This window comes from Rattus rattus, chromosome 8 (assembly GCF_011064425.1).
Source record: "Rattus rattus isolate New Zealand chromosome 8, Rrattus_CSIRO_v1, whole genome shotgun sequence".
Lineage (NCBI taxonomy): Eukaryota > Metazoa > Chordata > Mammalia > Rodentia > Muridae > Rattus > Rattus rattus.
This window is the reverse complement of record NC_046161.1, coordinates 57,491,129-57,511,132: the sequence shown is the minus strand read 5'-3', so window position 1 is coordinate 57,511,132 and position 20,004 is coordinate 57,491,129. Positions and strand designations below refer to the sequence as shown.

Here is a 20,004-nt window from a genome sequence, read left to right as displayed (position 1 = left end):
CTACACGGATGTGTTTAGTGTTTTGACTAGTAAGTTGAAGTTGATTGATCTCGTCACATTCGGTTAACTGTCTGTGTTTGATGTGAGCAGCCTGCCCGCAGAACGCTGAGTTGGAACAGGCACCTTAGCTAAAACTTCATGCATTTGATTTTTCCCAGAGAGCCTTGCTGCTCGAGAAGCACTCCAAAAGAACTTTGAAAAGGGGAGAGTTTTACCCCACTCCTTAGTTCCAGGCAAACACTTCAACCACATAATTAAAGTTTTCTTCACAAAATAGGGGATTGTGAGCAGACACTGGCAGGAATCCAAAATTCTAATTTCTGACTATGATTTAATTTCAATTTTAAATAAATCGGTTTTTAATTTAAAAAGAGTGAGCTTCATAACATTAGCAATGATTGCAACATTAAGCCCAGTGTTCACAATCTAGCAATATAAAACATTATTTATATCTGAATCGTAAACAGCCCTTTGAAATGGATTATGGTTTTTCTCCCTATTCTAATACAACCTGGAGGGTACTAAAAAGTGTTGTGTGAAATTAACATTCTGCTGACTTTCGCCTATAAATGAGAAGCGAGCTATTAACATTTGTGTATTTTCATTATGTAAATTGTGTTAACACATGCCCACAAATTGCCACCAGCAATGCAATAATTTTCTCTCAGTGATCATAATGTGTCCAAGTGAGTCATTTTGATTATGACATGCTAATTACATATTGCCTTTTTTCAGATTCAGAAAAACCAGGGATCTTTAATGGTAAGCTTTATGAGTTCAGAAAAAAAATTCACTTTTCTTTTTCCTGATGGCTGCTCCCTCTGCATGCTTGAATGCCTTGTTTTAAACTTAGCAAATTGCATTTTGAAGAAAATGCAAACCTTTAACTGCCTGTATTAGATTAGGTACCATTAGAAATAATAGGACGTCCTGAGCATCCATGTTTTTATAAGAGTTTGCTGTTGTTGATTAATCTTGCTATATTTTATTGCATTAATGATTTTTTTCTTTCCACTCCACTGTAAAGATATTGCACACGGGCTAATACTTTTCCTCTCTTCTTCCCCATTGCAGCCTCTCCAGCTTCTGCAGTGCATTGTTGATGAGGTGAGGCATCGTCTTATGTGCTTTCCACTCCTAAAGTCATCCCTAATGGTGTGGAAAGCCTTATATTTTGTTTCCTAATGAAGCACAATGCCCAACATCCTCGAAGCAAGTGTGTGGCATGCTCGGAGCTGTGTTCCGCGAGCCAGCCTTGTCCTGAATCCTGCTCTCCCCATCAAAGCTGAGAAGCGCTGTGATGACACTGTCCCACAGGCTGGTCCTCAGGGATGTCAGAGGCCCTGAAGACAAAACAGAATAATATTAATTGATCCTCTTCCTGGCCAGATGGGGATGGAGCTGGAAATTAAAGCGGTATCACTTTTTCCATAAGAGACACTGAAAAAAAGCATTCCATAGAAAAGGGTCAGAGTTGAGTGAATAGTAACATCGTGGATAAAATTTGCCTTTCTGGTTTTATCCATCAAAGCAAATCACAGTTTAAAAGGGGGAGGGGTTTGCTCAAAGCTCTGGTCAATGGTTGATCTTTAATTACCTCCTGAGGCATTTTCAGAGGCTGCCTCCGGCTTCTTGATTCCTCTAGTATCCCAGTAAGGAGCCTCTCTCTTTCTAAATTCTCTTGCTTCGAGCATCCTTCCCCTGGCCTTCCTCTGCCCCTCTGCCTCTGTGGAATTCATCCACCTCGCTCAGCTAGCTGATTCTTCTTCTCGCTGACTTTCCACTCCTCTTGATTATTAGCAGTCTTACGGTACTCAAGGCTCTCAATTGAGGCACAGTAACTTTAAAAAACCTCAGCCTCCTAGTGAAGTTTAGCTTTTAAAACTTTAATTTTATAATGCTTAGAACATTTGTAAATAGGGAAGAGAGGCAGTAAGTGGTCCAGATAGGAAAGTTTAAAAGGAAAAAACAAACAAGCCATAATTTCATAGCCATCCTTCTCAATTAAACATCTGCATAACCAGTTATGAGATTTGGGAGAAAAAATAAAGATTCTCCTAGGAAAAGAACTAGCTCATGAACATCCCAGCAGCAGCAAGAGCAGGCGCGCTGGTCCTCCATGTCTGCACCGCCCACCCATCCACATATCCCCTGCAAGTCGTAAACCGTGTTGGTGAGAAACGAAGGCATCATCCTGAAACAAATGGAGACCCCATCCTCTCGATCATCAGATGGGCCTCCTGTACCTAATAGTTCATCAATAGCTCTGTCATCCTGGTTTCCAAAAGCATCCTGTCCCCATCAAAATCTTTCTATTTAAGCCATTTTCCTAAGATTCCCTTCCGGTTTTGCTTGGGAAAGTGCCCAGGGAAACTTGGCCTAGCCAGTCAAATGCACAGCCTGAACCATTTCCTGGGCTCTACCTTGGTGTGACTGACTCCTGGGCATCACCATGTCTTTCCGACCAGTGATACATGTATAGCCAGGGAACTAAAGAGGTGTTTCCATTTCTGATTTCAGACACAATGGTCATTATACATTTAAAGTATTTTACTTATTTAGTTTACTTGAAGATATTATAAAGTCATACTGAAGGACAATAGTATTACACTTAAATGGCATGCTCTTCTTAGACAAAAGCAAAATTTCTCCCTTAGAGAAAAGAAAACTAGAAGGTAGTATTCCTGCTTAGTCCAGAACCCTGGTAAAATCCCCTCTTTCTAGGAACTTGGAAGTTGACACTGTCTTCACTAAAACCAAGTTGGTCTTGAAACTGAGGCAACGTCCTAAACTAGCCAGGCTCTCAACTCTCCTCAAGGACAGTTGTTAGGAGAGGGACAGCCAGATGAACTGCCTTCGGCAAGTACATCACAGCACCGGAGAAAGCACGGGTCAGGGTTTGTGTGCACTGTGCCTGACCCTGTGTGTGTCACTGGTCACTGTTCCTTGTATAGCACTCCAAAGACTAATCACATCAGCATAGCTAAGACGTATTAGAGCTGCAGAACCCAAACACATGCACAGCCCCAGCACCCAGGGAGCTGAGAGGATGACTAAGTTCGAGACTAGCCTGAGCTATTATTATGATGAAACCCCGTCTCAAATTAAGCAAACAAAAAAAGCAGAGTCTTGAGCCCCAGTCATTGGGTTGGACTGCTCAGTGGTGATGCCTCAAACACACAAAGCCTCCTGGGCACAGCGAACTGGCGTTCATCATGGACAGCTTCTGTTCATTTAGGTCCCAGGAGGTTGCAAACTCTCTTCCAACTTCATTTGCTTCTGATTCAGGGCTTCTGTGAGTAAATATAACCAGTCAGGAAGAGTCAAGTCAAAAGTACCACCAGGGCCTCGCATGAGACTCAAGTTCAATTCCCAGCTCCCGCATTGGATGGCTCACAACTACCTGTAACTTCAGCTTCCAGGGAGCTTATGCCTCTAACCTAAGCAGGAACCAGCATTCATGTGCACATAGCACTGCACAGACACAGAAGCATACACACACGTAGCCTTAAGTACTACCTGCTACGTGAGCCTCGTTCAGGCACATCTAGAGTCTTGTACACATAACTGTAGCAAATCCTAATGTGGCATTTTAGGTTACCCATTTCAGCTTGACCATGACTATAGCATAGCAGAGAGTGGACAGTAATTAATCAACACCCAGGCATTCAGGAACCAGTTAGCCCCAAAGTGGCCAGAGGTGAGTGTTAGAGGCAGCCTGAGAGTCAAGGAAGAAACTATGAGACAAGCAGGAGTAAGCCACCAGACAAGCAGGAGACACCAAGACTAAACAGGAGCAGAAGAGTCACAAAGATGAGACTTGGCCATAGACTGGGAAGGCAGACAAGGCGACCAGAGTGCTGAGCTCCCATCAGAAACCGGACAATCCAGTATGCTCGGGTAACTGTGAGCCAACTAGCTGGGGTGTAACTCTCAGAGCCTTTCTTTTTTAATTTATTTACTTTATGTATGTGAGTATACTATTTCTGTCCCTGTCACTGTTTTCACACACATCAGAAGAGGGCATGGGTCCCCATTACAGATGGTTGTGAGCCACCATGTGGTTGCTGGGATTTGAACTCAGGACCTCTGGAAGAGCAGTCAGTGTTCTTAACCACTGAGCCATCTCTCCAGCCCCCTCAAGAGAACTTCTTAATACCTGTCTGTTTACCTGTACCTGGTTCTCTAAGTACCCCTCAGGAATACAACAGCTCCTTTGTATAACAGAAATGTTATTGCTGTCTCTGCTATCTGTGAGAAATGCATATATTACAAAGAAATATGTGTTCTTGGCAGCCTGCTGGCAGTGTAGCAAATGACTTTTACCATTTTCTCTGAGATTCTGGTCTGTGCTTAGGATGTGTTGCTAAACTGAACTTAGATATATCAATGACCTCTGGGGCTATGAAAGTACAGGAGCTGACTTTGTGCTGTCACTGAATGTGACTATGTGTTTGGCTTTGACACTCAGTGGTGGTCTTGAAGTCACAGCACTAAGCCCCTCCATAATTGGTGTTCCTCATGTGCTCTCTGGAGATTGTCTCTCTTCTCATGGTCACTTGTTCTTGTCAGAGACCATCCATCTGCCATCCAAACAGTTCTACCATCTGCCTTTGGTCTTGACATCCCTAATGGTGACCCTAGCAAAATTAAAATGGATCCAATTAAATCAGATCCCTAGGTAGTTCTTGTAAGATCCAACAGCCTTGTCTGAAGGGGGAGACAGCAGCTCAGGTCCTTCTGATGCAGTAGAGTGAATAGTTATCAAGTGCCAGCTATGTACTAGCCTCAGTTGAAAACATTCAGGACAGCCTCAAACCCGGAAGGAATAGACTTCCAGGTAAGGCCACCAAGCCACCTGCAGCCCAAGTCAGTGAGCCAGGGAAGAAGAACCATGGTCCCCTGGGTAGGGCCAACCCTCACACTGTAACAGTAGAGGTTCCCCAACCCGCCAGTTCATGGGTTCCCAGGGTAGCTGGTGTAGCAAAGGGCTGGCCAGATAGGGATTGTCACAGTGGAGATAAAACAGCAATGTCTGTGTCACGGATCTCACCATCTCTCAAGCCAGCTAGTGGAACTGCCAGTGCGTAGGCTGAGAACAGGAAGTCTGAAGGAACCCTCAGCAGCCGTCTGTTGACCCTGCACGGTCCACAGCCTTGGGAAAGATCATGCAGAGAGCAGACAATCATGGCTCCATGTAGGATGACTGCTGTAGAGCCCTGGCTGGGGTGGGGAAGGAGGCATTGCATTTAAACTCAGTCTTAAAAGATAAATGGAGTTGCCTAGATTAAAAAAGGAGAAAACGTAAACGTTAGGCATAAAGACCTAAAACTATCTTATAAATCATTTTTTGAGATCACAGATGTATTCCAGAATGTTCATGTTGTCTAAAATATGACAACCAGAAAAATGAGTTTTTACTCTAAGCATATACATACATTTCAGGTATATTATAACTAAAAATAAATTCTTGCATAGCATCTGTAGATGCTCAAAAGAACCATTAACAAATCCCTGATTTATACTTCTGTTTATTCATTTTACACATAAAAAGTGAATTTGTTGAAGTGACATTTTATATCTGCTCAGAAATAATGACTGTGTATTGGTGTCTTAGAACTACAAGTTCTGTAAATGAGCAAACATTCCATCCTCCTCACAGCCTAGGCCTGTGAGTGTGGAAAACAGAGGCCTGGGTCAGATGCTAAGTGATTCTGAGAACCCTGAGTCTTCTCTCCCATGGAAAGGAGGTGACTCTGGTCTTGGGGGTAGCAAGGCATAGACCTCCCTTTGTCTTCTCTAATAAGGCTCCCTAAGGAGGGCCACTGTGGGAGCACTGACAGAGTGAACAAAGCCCCCCTGACCAGGAGCCAAAGGGCCCATGGGTAGGAAGCAGAAGTAATCACAGAAGAGAACCTAGCAGATTCACAAATATGTGAACATATACTTCCAAACCTAAGTAGGCCCTGGGAAACCCAACCAGGACAGCTGTAAAGGAGGATCTCAGTTCCTTAGCCCGAGGTTCCACCCTCAGAAAGCAGAGAATGAGCACACTGAAGCCAAGCAAGTAGGAAGGATGAGTAACAAAGATCGTAGCAGAAATGATATGGAAAAGGCAAAAATCAGCAAAGCATTGGTTCTTGGGGGGGAAGGGGGGTACAAACCAGGTGGTGGTGACACACATTTAATCCAGCACTTGGGAGGCAGATCTCTGAGTTCCAGGACAGCCAGGGCTACAGAGAAACCCTATCTCAACACACACACACACACACACACACACAGGCTAACAAAATGTGTGGCTGTCTGGGAGGGCGCCCCCATCTTTCCTCACTGCTCCATGTAGGTCTTAAAGCCACGTGCTGGGTCTTTGGTCAAGGATGTACGAGCCCTGCATTTCCTGCTAGCACCTCCAGTTTGGGAGGCTTGGGCAAGAAGATTGCCACAAGTTTAAGGCTAGCCTGGACCACACAGGGAGAGCCTGCCTCACAAACAAATAACTGAGTGAGTGAATAAAATAGGTGCTCTGAAAAAACATATGCCACCAGACTAAAGTCACCTGTACAGAATACACAGTTCCTGGTAGTACAGATTGCAGTACAGAGTAACCCTATAAGAAAAAACGTTAACTAAATTAAACCTGCCATAAAAGCCAGCTCAGCATTGTTGCTCTGACAGTGAGCCTAACCAAGTGTTTAAAGAATTAACACCACCTCTCCTTAGATGCTTCCAACATAGGGTTGAGAGAACCACTGATCTCACCGTTCATATGAAGCCAGGACTACTGATAATTGAGCCCACAGACTTGGCAAGAAAGAAAACTGGGGCTAACAACATGGCCTGGTGGGTGGGTGCTTGCTTCCAAGGCTGACGAGCAGTTTGATCCCTGAGACCCAGATATTGAAAAGACCAATGATTCTCTCAAGTTGGCCTCTGACCTCCATGTATGTGCTGTGGCACATTTTTATCCACACATATACACAAATAAAAACACGACAGACCAGTATCCCTAATCTATACAAGAACCTTCATGAAAACACCAACAGGATTTTACATCCTGAACTCAGCAAAAGTTATAGGGAATCATAACTATCCTGATTAGTTTTGTTGCCAACTTAATAACACAGGTAGATCGTGTCTCAAAAAATAAATGAATGAATAAACAAATACTTGCTCTGAAAAGCTGTGTGCTACCAAACGGTATGAAACTCACGAGTTAGAGATGGAGAGGGAGCCTCAGTTGGGAATTGGCCGTCAAATGGCCTGTGGGCACGCCTGTCTGTGGAGCACTTGCTGATTGAAGTAGGGGCACCATTCCTAGGACAGAGGGCGTGAGGAGTAGCTGAAGGTAAGCCTGGAGCATGCGGTAAGCAGCATCCCCCAGAGTTTCTGCTCGAAACTTGTGCCTTGAGTTCCTTCCTCCCTTGGCTCCCTGGATCCATGACGTCTAAAACACGTCCTATGCAATCAACCCTTTCCTCCCCAAATTGCTTTTGATCAGTGTTTTATCACAGCAGTGAAAAAATCAAATCGAATTAAAACTGGACAGTGTCATAAGTGAGGTTTATGCCAGGACTGCAAGGCTGTCTGAACATGAAAATCAATCGCATTACATACCATTTTCATTCAGGAAGGGATGAAAATACTTCAGGAAATCTCACACTCTTTCCCAATAAAACCTTCAATAAATCTAGACTAGAAAGTTGCTCCCAGAACCAGATAAGAAGCCTACTGAAGGCCAAATAAAAGGCTAGCACATTTTAATGGTAAAAGGCCATTCCCCCCGGAAACCAAGGAAAGACAAACTATATCTCCAATTCAGCGCTCAGCGAGCATGTCTGTGTAGAAGGAATCCAGGTCAGAGAGAAGTAAAACTAGACTTGCATGTGCTGTCATAGTACATAAGCACAGCCCAAGAACAGACAAGTAATTCTAGCTGCAGGCCCGTGTGCTAATGTCATTGTGTTTCTGCAGTCTCCATACACAGGCAGAAACACAGGGCAGTCTACGTTGTAGTTGCAGAAAAAGGAAAGAAATTTAACAAAAGAAACTATAAAATAGTAAAAGAAACTAAAACCATAAATAAAGGGAAATATATTCTATGTAGTAAAAACACTGTTTTAGGAAGGTGATATTGAGTTGGGATGGCACGTTTGTCACCAAGCCTGACCATCTGAGTTTGGTCCCCATGACAGAGGAGAAAACTGGCCCCACGCACGTTATCCTCTCATACACATACACACATGTACTAAATAAGCACATTAACTGATTATCTTTAAAAATAATAAAAGACACGGTGATCATATCCAAGTTGATCTGCAGAGTCAATGTAATCCCTGCCAAAATGCTACTGAGATATTTTATGCATAAATGAATAAGCTAATTCCAAATTCTATATGCAAATGCAAGGCTTAAGAGTAGCCAGAACATGAGGCCAGGTCTGCAGTTAAGAGCACTCGCTGCCCTTGCAGAGGACCAGCGTTCAGTTCCCAGCACCCTCAGCCCTCGAAATCATATATAATCCTAGCTTGAGGAGACACAGTGCTCTGGCCCACCCACAGACGTGTACATAATTAAACATTAAAAAAAATCTTCAAAGCAGCCAGAACAGCTGGGGGAGGAAGATTGAGATATTTCAAAACTTAGAGTAAAATTGTAGGAATAAAGGTAGCGTGGCAGTGGCGGATGGCAGGAAGCTGGGGTAGAGACAGGAGGCAACAAATTGCCTGGATGTACACAGCCATGCTTCCAGACAAAACCAGGAGTCTGAGACAGGAGGATCAGACCTTTAAAACCATCCTGAGCAACCTGGGGGGTTAAGAACAGAATAAGAGAAGATATTTGTTTTAAATATGTAAACGTGCGTGCATGCATGTGTGTGTGTGTGTGTGTGTGTGATAACAATCTAGTATCCAGAATATGTAAAGACACTTAGAAGTCAGTGGCAAGAAAAAAGACAAAAGAGCAAGGGATTTGAATTATTCCAAAGACCTGCGAATGACCAATAAGGAGACTTGTGGCCTAAACATTGCCAAAAAATCAGGCTTCATTTACCTCTCAGAAGAATGGCTGGGACACCAAAAGAACTGGTGTTGACCAGACCTTAGACAGGGTGAAACCCTCATAAGGGGCTTGAACACATGTAAAGCGACACGATTGCTATGAAATGCAGTCTGGCAGTTTGTCAAATCTTAGACATAGAGTTATCATTTGACCAAAACTCTCGTGATCTTCCTGCCTCTGCTTCCAGAGTGCTGGAATTATATAGCTCATGCCACCATGCTCAGCTCATTGTGGCTTTGAATGTTTTTTAAGAATCATACTTTTAAAAGCATTCACAAATGAGATTGTATCTTCCTGATGGTGAATTCATTCTCATGGGTTAGAGATTAGCTCAGTGGTAGAATGTGTCAAGCATGAGGCTCTGAGTTTGATCCTCAGCACAACACCTCCCTCCCAGCAAAAAAAAAAAACTTAACAGAGGACCATGCAGCTCCTCTGATCTGACAAACTATTAGGTCACTTAGCCCAGAGCCCTGCTCCCCACAGAGCTCCTTGGGCTATGGTTGTTGTTGTTGTTGTTGTTGTTGTTGTTGTTGTTGTCGTCGTCATCGTCGTCGTCGTCATCATCGTCGTAGTCGTCGTCGTCGTCGTCGTCGTCTTAAATCTTGACTGTTGGTGCTGGCGAGATGGTTAAGAATGCTAACTGCTCTTGCAGCTCTTGCTCAGTTCCCAACTCCCACATCAGATGGCTTAAAACTATCTTTCTAGGCCATCCAATGTCCTCTGGCATCCAGGGGTATGTGCATATAAATTAAAATAATAAATATTTTATCTTATTTAAAAAACTGTTGACTATCCCCTAAAGCATCATTCTTTACCTCTGACAACCCCAGAGTCCAAGGTCATCCTCGGCTCATAGTGACTTCAAGGTCATCTGTCTCATGGAGTCTGAGCTACATGGAATTTCATCTCAAGAGAAAGAGGGGTTTGTGGGAAGATTCAGTTTCCTTTGCCATCTACATAATGATTACAGATCTTTAAGAAATACTGTAGGGGTTTGGGGATTTAGCTCAGTGGTAGAGCGCTTGCCTAGCAAGCATAAGGCCCTGGGTTCAGTCCCCAGCTCCGGAAAAAAAGAAAAAAGAAAAAAAAGAAAAAAAAAAAGGAATACTGTAGTTTGTGACTAGGATATAGTGTAGCTCAGGGTAAAGCCAAAAGATCTGGGGGTTCAGTTTCCGCGTCTTTGAGGCTGAAGGGAGAGGAAAGGAGGAGCCAGGAAAGTCCCATTCTCTGCAGAAAGCATTCCTGGACAGGGTCACTAAGAAGGTTCTCGGCTGTGAGAAGGGAGAGTGGTAAGGAAAGGTCATTAAGAATGATCATCTCAGTGGAAGGAGAAGCCCTTGGTCCTGCCAAGGCTGGACCCCCAGTGTAGGGGATTGTTGGGGGGATGGTAAGGGGGATGGATGGGGAGGGGAACACCCTTATAGAAGGGGAGGGAGAGGGTTAAAGGGCTGATGGACAGGAAACCAGGAAAGGGAATAACATTTGAAATATAAATAAGAAATACCCAATTTTTTAAAAAATGGAAATAAATAAATAAATAAATAAAAAGAATGATCACCTAGCAGTGCCCCTCCAACTCAGAAAGTTGTATGAACTGACTAAAAGGGAGAACATCCTGCGGTCTTTCCCTGGGTTCCGAAGCTAGCGAGAGGGGAAGACAGCTTCCACCTCCCTGTTGGCAGCTTTTGAACAGGGTCTGTGAACCTCCCCAGCATGGAACTACACATATTCTAAAGGAGACAGAGCCCCAGCCCGAGCCCTCCACAGCCCACGCAGGCAGCACTTTTGGCCACGTGTGACCCACCCTCCCTGGCAAATGGGAAGCTATCTGATGAGCTTTCTCTCTGGTATTTGCAGTTTGTGTGGGTTGATGGTGGAGGCCTCAGAAACTGGGAGAGCCGGTGCTCCTGGATGCACACAACGGCCCTGTCCTCCAGCCGTGTGTTAACTAGGCCGGTGTCTTATAGCGATGGGAACATATATCGTGGAAAGCCCAAAACCCAATCTTTTTATGTGCGGCAGTCTTTGGAGACCTAATACCTCCTTTGAAATGTCCAGTGTGTTTAAACTAATGCAGTTTGGCTGGTTTGAAGATTCCATTAGTAATTACATTCTCCTATTGACAATAACTGTTTCTTTAGAAATGACATTAACATTCTACAAAAACACAGCAGTAATCCAAAAGTTAATGTTCTGTTCACTTATAATTATATTTAATTCATATTTATGAGTTCATGGGAGGGAGGAATAAGAAAGAAATGAGTTAAAAAATGTTACAGGAGAAACAATGTAAGAGAATTTTCTCTCTCTGATAGTCTGAAAGATGTTCAAAGTCACTTGAAGGAAGAAAAATAATTTTTAAAACATAAAATCGTGTTTCACTAACTATGCTGAAAATCTGCAGCTTTATAAATTTTTTCAGCGCTGAGCAAATTCAATGGAGAGATTTTTCTCCACATTTTTCTTTTTCTATCGCTGTGATTTTGATTTCATGGATATTTGGGAGGGAGGATCCGCCTCTTTAGGCCAGACAGGATGCATAAGCTTTGTGTGGTTTCTTTGAATTGTCCACGAAACCTGATGTATTATTAATGAATTAATTTCGTGGTGGCGGAGGCCTGTGAATAGCATCGTGTGAATGGGCAGTTGCCCGATGGGGCCAGTCCTGGCTGCTGCCATTTAACATGTGTTGCGCTATTGTGGAGTCTTACCCAGCCGTAGGACCGTGCTCATTTAATCCGCCATGATGGGGCCTTCACACCCTGAACCCATGCTGGTTGCCAGGGTCAGTTGCTGTAATGGTCCTGCCTGCTGTTAGTTTTCCCTAAACCAGGGGAGATGGTCGTGTGAGAAGTGAACTGTCCTCAATAGAGACCACAGACTGGTCGGCTTGGGTGTTGGCCTCCATTCCAGAATGGAGGCAGCCGTCTTCCTTCCTCCTGGAAATGGAAGCGTCTGGGCCCCCGAGATCCCTGATGTTCTGAGGTCCAGAGTAGCAGATGGCGTTATGATTTTCCAAATCCTGGTGAACATTCTAACTGAACTTACTCATTTCACAGTGCGTAGTTTTGTTTTGTTTCGCATCCTCTCCCTCTTCCCCCGCCTTTGTTCCTCTCATAGTAACTAATTTTAAACTGAGGCAGTGTCTCCTTCAGCCAGCTTTAAATTCCCTCCCTGTTAATTATTCTCTGAAACCAAGTGCAGCGCAATTTTACATACAATCCCAAGCTTGCTATTGTAGCTGATGGGCCTTTGGGTTCGGTAAAAATGTAAGCCGAGACCGCCCAGCTCCTCACCATGAGTCACCAGGTTCTGGTCTCCCCCATATCCGTAGCTTGCAGTGCAGGTGGCAAATGGCAATAATTATGCTAACAGTCGAGTGAGCATTCAGGGGGACACACGGTGTGGCGATGCCGGCTCTGGGTGTGCAGTGAGTCTGGCTTGATGGTGTTCTGGCTTGTTGAGTTTTCAGGACACAGACCTGCCAGGTTCTTGCATTTGAGCAGTGTGTATGGGTCAGGTGTCTGTGCAGCGGAAGGATGTGCAAAGAGGGGTTAGACCTCCGTTTCAGAACCACGACAACGATTACTTTTCTCTCCCGTTTTGCTTACTCTAGCTTCTGATAAAGCTTCCATCTGAAACAGCTTTTAATCTGCTCTTCTGCAGTAGTGCCTGGTGAAATAAATGCCAGTTGCGTATATTTGCATGATAATGTGGGGCCTGGCTCCAAGGTGTGGAGCTGGACTTTCCATGAGGAAAAAAGAGCTTGACCTTAGCAGCATATGGAATTCAAAGACTGTATGGGGACAAGGGGAACCACAGGTAGGAGTCGCTGAATAATTACCTGAAGACCAGCCGGAGTGAGAGACTTCCCACGAGGGTGAGCTCATTTAATGGTCCCTAAAACTCAATCTTGTGCATGTCAGTGGTCACGCTTGATTATCCGCTGCAGTGTTTTTATGAAATGCATCGGGAAGCCACAGAGAGTAAGGACAGTAGTGGGTTGTACTTTTGTAAATGAAGCCCCATTGCAATGTGACGAAGTATGCTTTTGCGGCTGTGCCTGAGCTGCAGGAAAAGGAGCTGTGTGACTGCGTTGTGTGTGGGGGTTCACGCAGGTACCTCTAAATAATGCTGCTCCCTGTAGTTTATGAGTAGCAAGAACCCAAAACTAAAAGAGAAAAGGATGCTTTTCTTGTTGACTTTGGGGAAGGTGCCACCTCAGCTACAGCTGAGAAGACAAACTCCCTTTCCAGTTCTGTTTTCAAAGAATTTCTAAAACACCAGATCTTTGCCATGTTTAGGAAGTCTCTGTGTAAATCGTTTAGTGACAGCAAGTAAGTATAGTAACTGAGCTGGGTTCATCGTGACATTGACGGCAAGCATGCTTCTCTTTTTCCCCGTATACTATTGAGGAACTTCTAAAATGTAGGTAACTGAAAAGATATCTGTGATGTCAGTTTCTGTTACCCAGAGACAAATTCCTTTGGTCCTACTCACTTGTATGGCGTGGGTTTTTATAAGCCATCTGGCGGTAGTGTTCTCGTGGCTAACAGCTGGTTCCCTTGACTGAAGGTTTATGGGCAGGGTGCGTGTTTCTGTAGTGAGAATTCAAGCCTTTAGCCCCTGGTTCCAGGTCCATCTGAGACAAGTTAAATGAACTGCTACTGTCAGGCCAGACCAGCAAGACAGAACTTCACACCAAAATGCCCCACATATAATTTGTCACGTCTGGCAACCCCAGACATGGAGTGACCCAGGGTGGAAATTGAATCATCCTTCACTATCTCCACTCAGGCCCAGTGTAGAGTGGGGTGGGTAGAGGAGGGCTCTGGGCTCCAGCTGAGCCTTCAGAGGCCATCTTCTCTGCTGATGTCTTCCCACGCCGTAGTAATACAGAGCCTCGTTCCTGCACCAGTGCTGGCCTCGGAACACTCCCTGGATTGGGCGAGTTCATCTCAGCATGGAATAAAGAGTACACGTCAGGTCATGAAGTGACAATGTTCTTAAATAAGCTCTGCGTCAGGCGGTCTCTGCTGAGGCATGGCTCGTGTCTGTAACAGAGCAGCTAACCAGCAGAAGCACCCGTACCTGTGTCCTACCTCTCTCCTCTCTATCAGTTAGGACAGACGTGTTCAGATCCGAACCTGGAGGGCTTTAAAATACTAAAACTTAACTAATTTCCCATTATCCTCTGTAACACTGTCTTTTCTATGTGTGTGTATTTATGTAAGGTATATGTACACATATATGTGGGTGCACACACCTATGTGAACACAGAGGTCAAAAAAGTCACTGGATGTCCTGCTCTGTCATTCCTGACCTTATTCCCTTATGACATGGTCACTCGCTGACCACAGAGAGACCAGTGGCCAGCAAACCCCCTGGTCCTCTTGCCCCACTACCACCACTACCACAACCATACACACAGGGCTGGAAATATAGGCACATATGACCACATACTACTTTTTGTTTGGATTCTTGGGAATTGAACTCAAGATATCACATTGCATAGCAAAGCCTCTTACCCATTGAGCCTACCCACCCAGGACCTCAGTTACCTACTACACAGGAAGCTTTTGGTTTATAGACTAGCATATATGTCTGTGCATATATTTAACAAAAAAGGGGGCATCTAATTTTCTCTTTTGCTGCTGGCTTTTTATTTATTAAAGACCCTATATTCCAGGTTGATCTTAAATTTCCTAAGTAGCCAAGAATGGCCTTGAGCTTCTGGTCCTCCATCCCCCACCTTCCAAATGCTGGGTTGCAGGCTTATAGCCCCACACCCAGTTTTCCACGATGCTGTGGACAATAACCCCTGGCTCACTGAATTCTAGGCGAGTGCTATGCCAGCTGGGTTACATCCTTGGCCCTGGATATTAAATTTTAAACCAACTAGGTTTCCTCCCCAGGAGAACACAGACTTGGCCTGTGAATTCTGGCAGTTGTCACACAGAGATGGCTACCACAAGGAATGAACAGTGAGGCTCAAAAACCAATTTGGAATCTGACAGCAAAATGCTATTCTATCTGACCTGAAGCCACTGAAATTACAAGTACCCTTTGACCCCAGCCCCCTGAGTAGAAATGGAGTGATATAAGATTGCTGTGCTAATTAGTATGAACCACAGGACCTAAGACCAGATATGTTTGGGCCAAGCCACAGGAATAGCAGACTTGAATTAAAAGACTTACCATGAAAATACAGAACACGATTCAGCCTTGGCTTCATGTGATTCTTTAATGTTAACTACTTACTGGCTTGGTACTGTAGCAACAACATATCTTAAAGTGGGCTATTTTAAAACTTAGAAAGCAGGCCAGACATGATAGCACCCATGCCTTTCAAGTCTAGCCTGGTATACATAGTGAGTTTCAGGATAGCCAGGGCTCTGTAGAGAGACCCTGTCTCAAAAAAAAAAAAAAAAAAAGCTGGAGAGATGGCTCAGTGGTTAAGAGCACTGACTGCTCTTCCAGAGGTCCTGAGTTCAAATCCCAGCAACCACATGGTGGCTCACAACCATCTATAATGGGATCTGATGCCCTCTTCTGGTGTGTCTGAAGACAGCTACAGCATACTTATATATAATAAATAAAATAAATCTAAAAAAAAAATAAAGTAACAACTTAGAAAGCTTACTCTCTTATGCATGTGTGTGAGGAGGGAGGGGTACAGGCACATGTTTGTAGAGTGTACACCCGTGACCAGATGCATGTGCTGAATTCAGAGGTCAGTCTGGTCAGGAGCCCTCTGTAACTTTCCCTTCTTCCTTTAAAGCAGGGTCTCTCATTCTTTAGCCAGGCTGACAGCAGCCAGCCCTAACAATCACCCTGTGTCTATTCCCCTTGGTACTTGGGTTATAGGTATCTGCAGAAGCACACCCATGGGTGCTGGGCTCTGAACTCCAGTCTTTCATCCTTGTGTACCACTGAGACATCTCTCCATCCCCTCACCTATTAAGGAGACATTAATGCATTTTAACAATGATCATAGAACTCACAAATAAAGTCAATAGCCCCAAGATTGTTTAGTTAACCCTCTGTCTTCCATATGTCAGTAAAATAAAATCCTTGTTTGGAGGGATATCTGTTTTTGTGCAAATAGAAATATCTGTGCTGTTCATACCCCATGTGCTCCCTGCAGTGAAGGAAGAGGGCAGGTGAAGAGCAAAGTTTCGTATCTGCCTTTCTCTGATACTGGATCAGTCACCTCACAGTGCAGACTCGTTGTCTTTGATTAGTAGGTGCTTGATTAAGAAAATTATCATGTGACTGAGCAAATACATAATTTTCCATTTGGGGCGGAATTTTGTGTTGATGTCTAGCAGCGTCTGAATTAACCACCACATTGTTGTAAAAGCCCACTATTGTTTTTGCCTCTGAATGAACATAAAACTGAAGTCCTCAGGAGTATGTTTTAAACAAAGGTCCCTCAACTTTTCCAGTTGTGACAAAGCAGGGTCTAAAAAGCTTTTTTAAATAGCCTTTTCTTCTTAAGTGTTGGCATTTAATAGTTTCAGATTCACATGCAGTCGGAGACAACAGAGATACCTACTTCCCACTTACAACTCTCAGAAGTCAAACACAGCACAGCAACCAGGATGCCAACGTGGTGCAGATGTGGGCCCGACCTTATTCAGACTTCACATTACACATGATTATTTCTGGGGACAGAGTAGGGTGTATTAGAGATAAACATTAATGGCACGGGTCCTTTCAAAGATTTATTTTTATTTTTTAATTATATGCATGTGTGTGCATGTCTGCATATAGGTGTATGTATGAGTGCAAGTTGCCCATGGAGGACAGAAGGGGGCACCAGGCAGTTGTGAGCATCCAGTGCTGGGAACCAAACCACTGGACAAGCATTCCCTCTCCAGCCTCGTGGTGATCCTTTTAAAGCCATAAAACAGGGCTTTCAGACAGGATATTCTTTTACAAAAGTGACACTACCCCCTTTAAGTTGGTTGTCTCAAAAGCATTTTCTTGTTTATGCTTTCTGTATCTGGAATACCCACCCTTCCTGCCCTTGTAGTCATCACAAGTGTGCTCATTGGAAGACTTCACTCTGTGATCTGGCAGCAGCTGTACTTGGGATTGGATGTCTTTAAGCCTCTTCCTTCTTCCACACACACACCACACACGCGCACACCACACACACACACACCACACAAAAATACCATACACATACCACACACACATATACACACACACACATACACACATACACACACACATACACACACACACACACACACACACACCCACACACACACACAAACACACACACACAACAAAAAACACACACAAAACCACACACACACATATACACCACACACACACACAAAATACCACACACATACCACATACACACACACACACACACCACACACAAAATACCATACACATACCACACACACATACACCACACACACACTACACACACACATTCACAAATAACACACACGCACGCGCGCGCACACACACACACACAAATACCATACACATACCACACACACACAGACACCACACACACAGACACACACAAACATACAAAAATACTATACACATACCACACACACATATACCACACACCACACACACACACACACACACACACACACACACACACACGATTTTCTGCTACCTGCCTTTCTTTAATGCCTGAGTACCTTGCTGACAAGTGCTAATAACAGAATACCCAGAGAGAGAGAGTCCAGTTGAAGTTAGCACACATTAAACATTCCAGACTTGTCCCTTTGCTCAGAGATTGTGCATAATTAATAATTAAACAGTTTCGGTTGTAATGGGTTGACCTCTCTGAACTGTTCATTACTCACAAGGCAAAGGCATCATTCAAACTTTTTTCCCAGTGTCCTTCGCTGTTCTCTGGTGTGCGGCCTGCCTGTGTTAGCAGAAGGGCCGACCAGATAGGTATGAAACCTCTGAGATTGGCAGACTATCCCCCCTGTATGCCGAGAACTGCTTGCTGAAATGCTACATGGCAGCCGCTGTCTCTAGCAGTTGCAGGCTCAGTGGCAGAATCCAGCTTGTGGTCCTTAGTGGATTCTAAAGTTGTTTTGGGATTCAAGTCTCAGGTTAAAGTTTTTGATTAAGGTTGTGCCTGCTCCTGCAATCCAGTCCATCATGCTTAGATGCTTACAAAAAGCATCTAGACAAGAGAGCCCCCGAGGTGTATCCAGTACCCAGGGCCTAAAGACCTATTACCCATTCTTCCCAGTTCCCACCAGAACTTCTGAGCCATTAGTGTACTGGCTTCCTCAGTCAACACGTCCAAATGCATTTCTTCCTCTTTCCTGAGCCCTGTTTACAGAGGACTTTTTGATATGTAGCACATCTACTTTCCTGGAGCATCTGACTATCCCCCCTCCCTGCATGGGTCTCAGTCCCCAGTCCTCTCCAGCCCCACAATGATGGGATGCTTCCCCTTCAGTGCACCTTTGGGAAGCCAAAGCCCAATTTTCAGTATATGTCTGACCTTGCTCCTTCCCTAAAGTTTGAACAAAGTAACAAAATAGACATGATCTTAGAGGCCTTTCTCATCCTGAGCTACACTAACTTCTTTTTTTTTTTTTTTTTTTAAAGAAACAGTGCTCTCGAAAGCGTCTGACTATTGGCAGGCATTTGCTGCTGCTTCTCGGTGTGTTAACAGCTGCTTTTGTGGAACACTGTGCTCTCCAGGGCCACCCTCGCCTGCTTTCTCCACCCACCCTCTAGCCAGCCCTCAGCTTCTCAGAATCGGCTTACTTGAGGCATGCAAGAGACTTTAAAATAAAAAAGAAATATCTGAGGCATGCACTTGAGATTAGATTGTCCCCCACACATCTCTGATGAGTGATTTCTTCCAGGCCCCGCTGAGATGAGAATCTGCTCTCTGTGGCTCTCCAAAGTCAACATGGGCCGGTGTTTTCAGAAGTAAATTAATTATTCACGTCTACCACCCGGTGTTCCATAGTTTTATAATATGAGGCACGTAACAGGCTGTAATATTAGGTCTTAAATAAAATTAAATATCCATATAAGGTGTCTCATTTCCTTTCTGCTGTGTTAAAGGGACACCTTTCATCAAACTGCCCGGGCTCTGATTCATAACTGACTCTTGACTTCCCACCTTGAAGCAACGGCTACATTAGCACCATGCTTTATACAAGATCTTTGTAGAAATTCCGTCCAAAAGTTTAACCATCTCGGTGATTTTCAGCCACAGTAAGGTACCAAGCTTTATTTTCCTAAGGACTGAGTTTGAAAACAACTACTGGGCAGAGCTTGGCACTGCTCGCCTTTAATCCCAGCATTCCTGAGGCGGAGGTGGGCAGATCTTTGTGAGTTCAGGCCCAGCCAGGCCTCCAGAGAAAAAGACCTTGTCTTGAAAAATCATAAGTAAATAAATAAATCAATTAAGCCATGGCCACTCAGATAGGTAGCCCTATACCCACATCCAAGAAAGAAAAGGCCATGCAGAGACAATGCTGCTTCTCAGATGAGTATTTGTAATTTTTGCATCTTCAACTTTGAAGTACCTTCTCACCGCTGTTGAAGACGCAAAAAATGTCATTTCTGGGTTTTCTTTTTCTCTCTAATTTTTCTGAGACAGGCTATCACTATGTAGCCCTGACGGTTTAGGAAATTACTATATACCAGGTTGCCCTCAGGAGAATCATCTGCCTCATGCACACTGGGACTGAAACTTTGTACCACCAGCTAAAATGTCAGCTCTTGACCCAGGATAGATAGATATAAATGGTGGCTTTGCTCAGAACAGACCAGGTCTTAAACTGATACCATGTTTTATTTTTGCTTTTCAAACCAATGGCACTTCTGTGGCCATTTTGCTGTGTTGTTACAGAGGGCTGGTCCTGTTATTGTGGGTCTTGTGCCTTCTGAGTAGCTGCTTTGCCCTGCTCTGGGTATTGCCTG

At 44.2% G+C, this 20,004-nt stretch overlaps 1 protein-coding gene across 2 annotated transcripts in view; it reads left to right on the top strand.

Annotated features, from left to right (window-relative positions):
* Positions 1 to 20,004, top strand: part of Map2k5 (mitogen-activated protein kinase kinase 5) — a 220,813-nt gene that overhangs the window by 163,190 nt on the left and 37,619 nt on the right. Inside the window, exons 18-19 of one of the 2 annotated variants that reach the window (XM_032910908.1) lie at positions 736 to 762; positions 1,075 to 1,107. In XM_032910908.1, coding sequence (XP_032766799.1) covers positions 736 to 762; positions 1,075 to 1,107 — 60 coding nt within the window. The remainder of the gene's footprint in view (positions 1 to 735; positions 763 to 1,074; positions 1,108 to 20,004) is intronic. The other variant, XM_032910909.1, reaches the window with a different exon arrangement.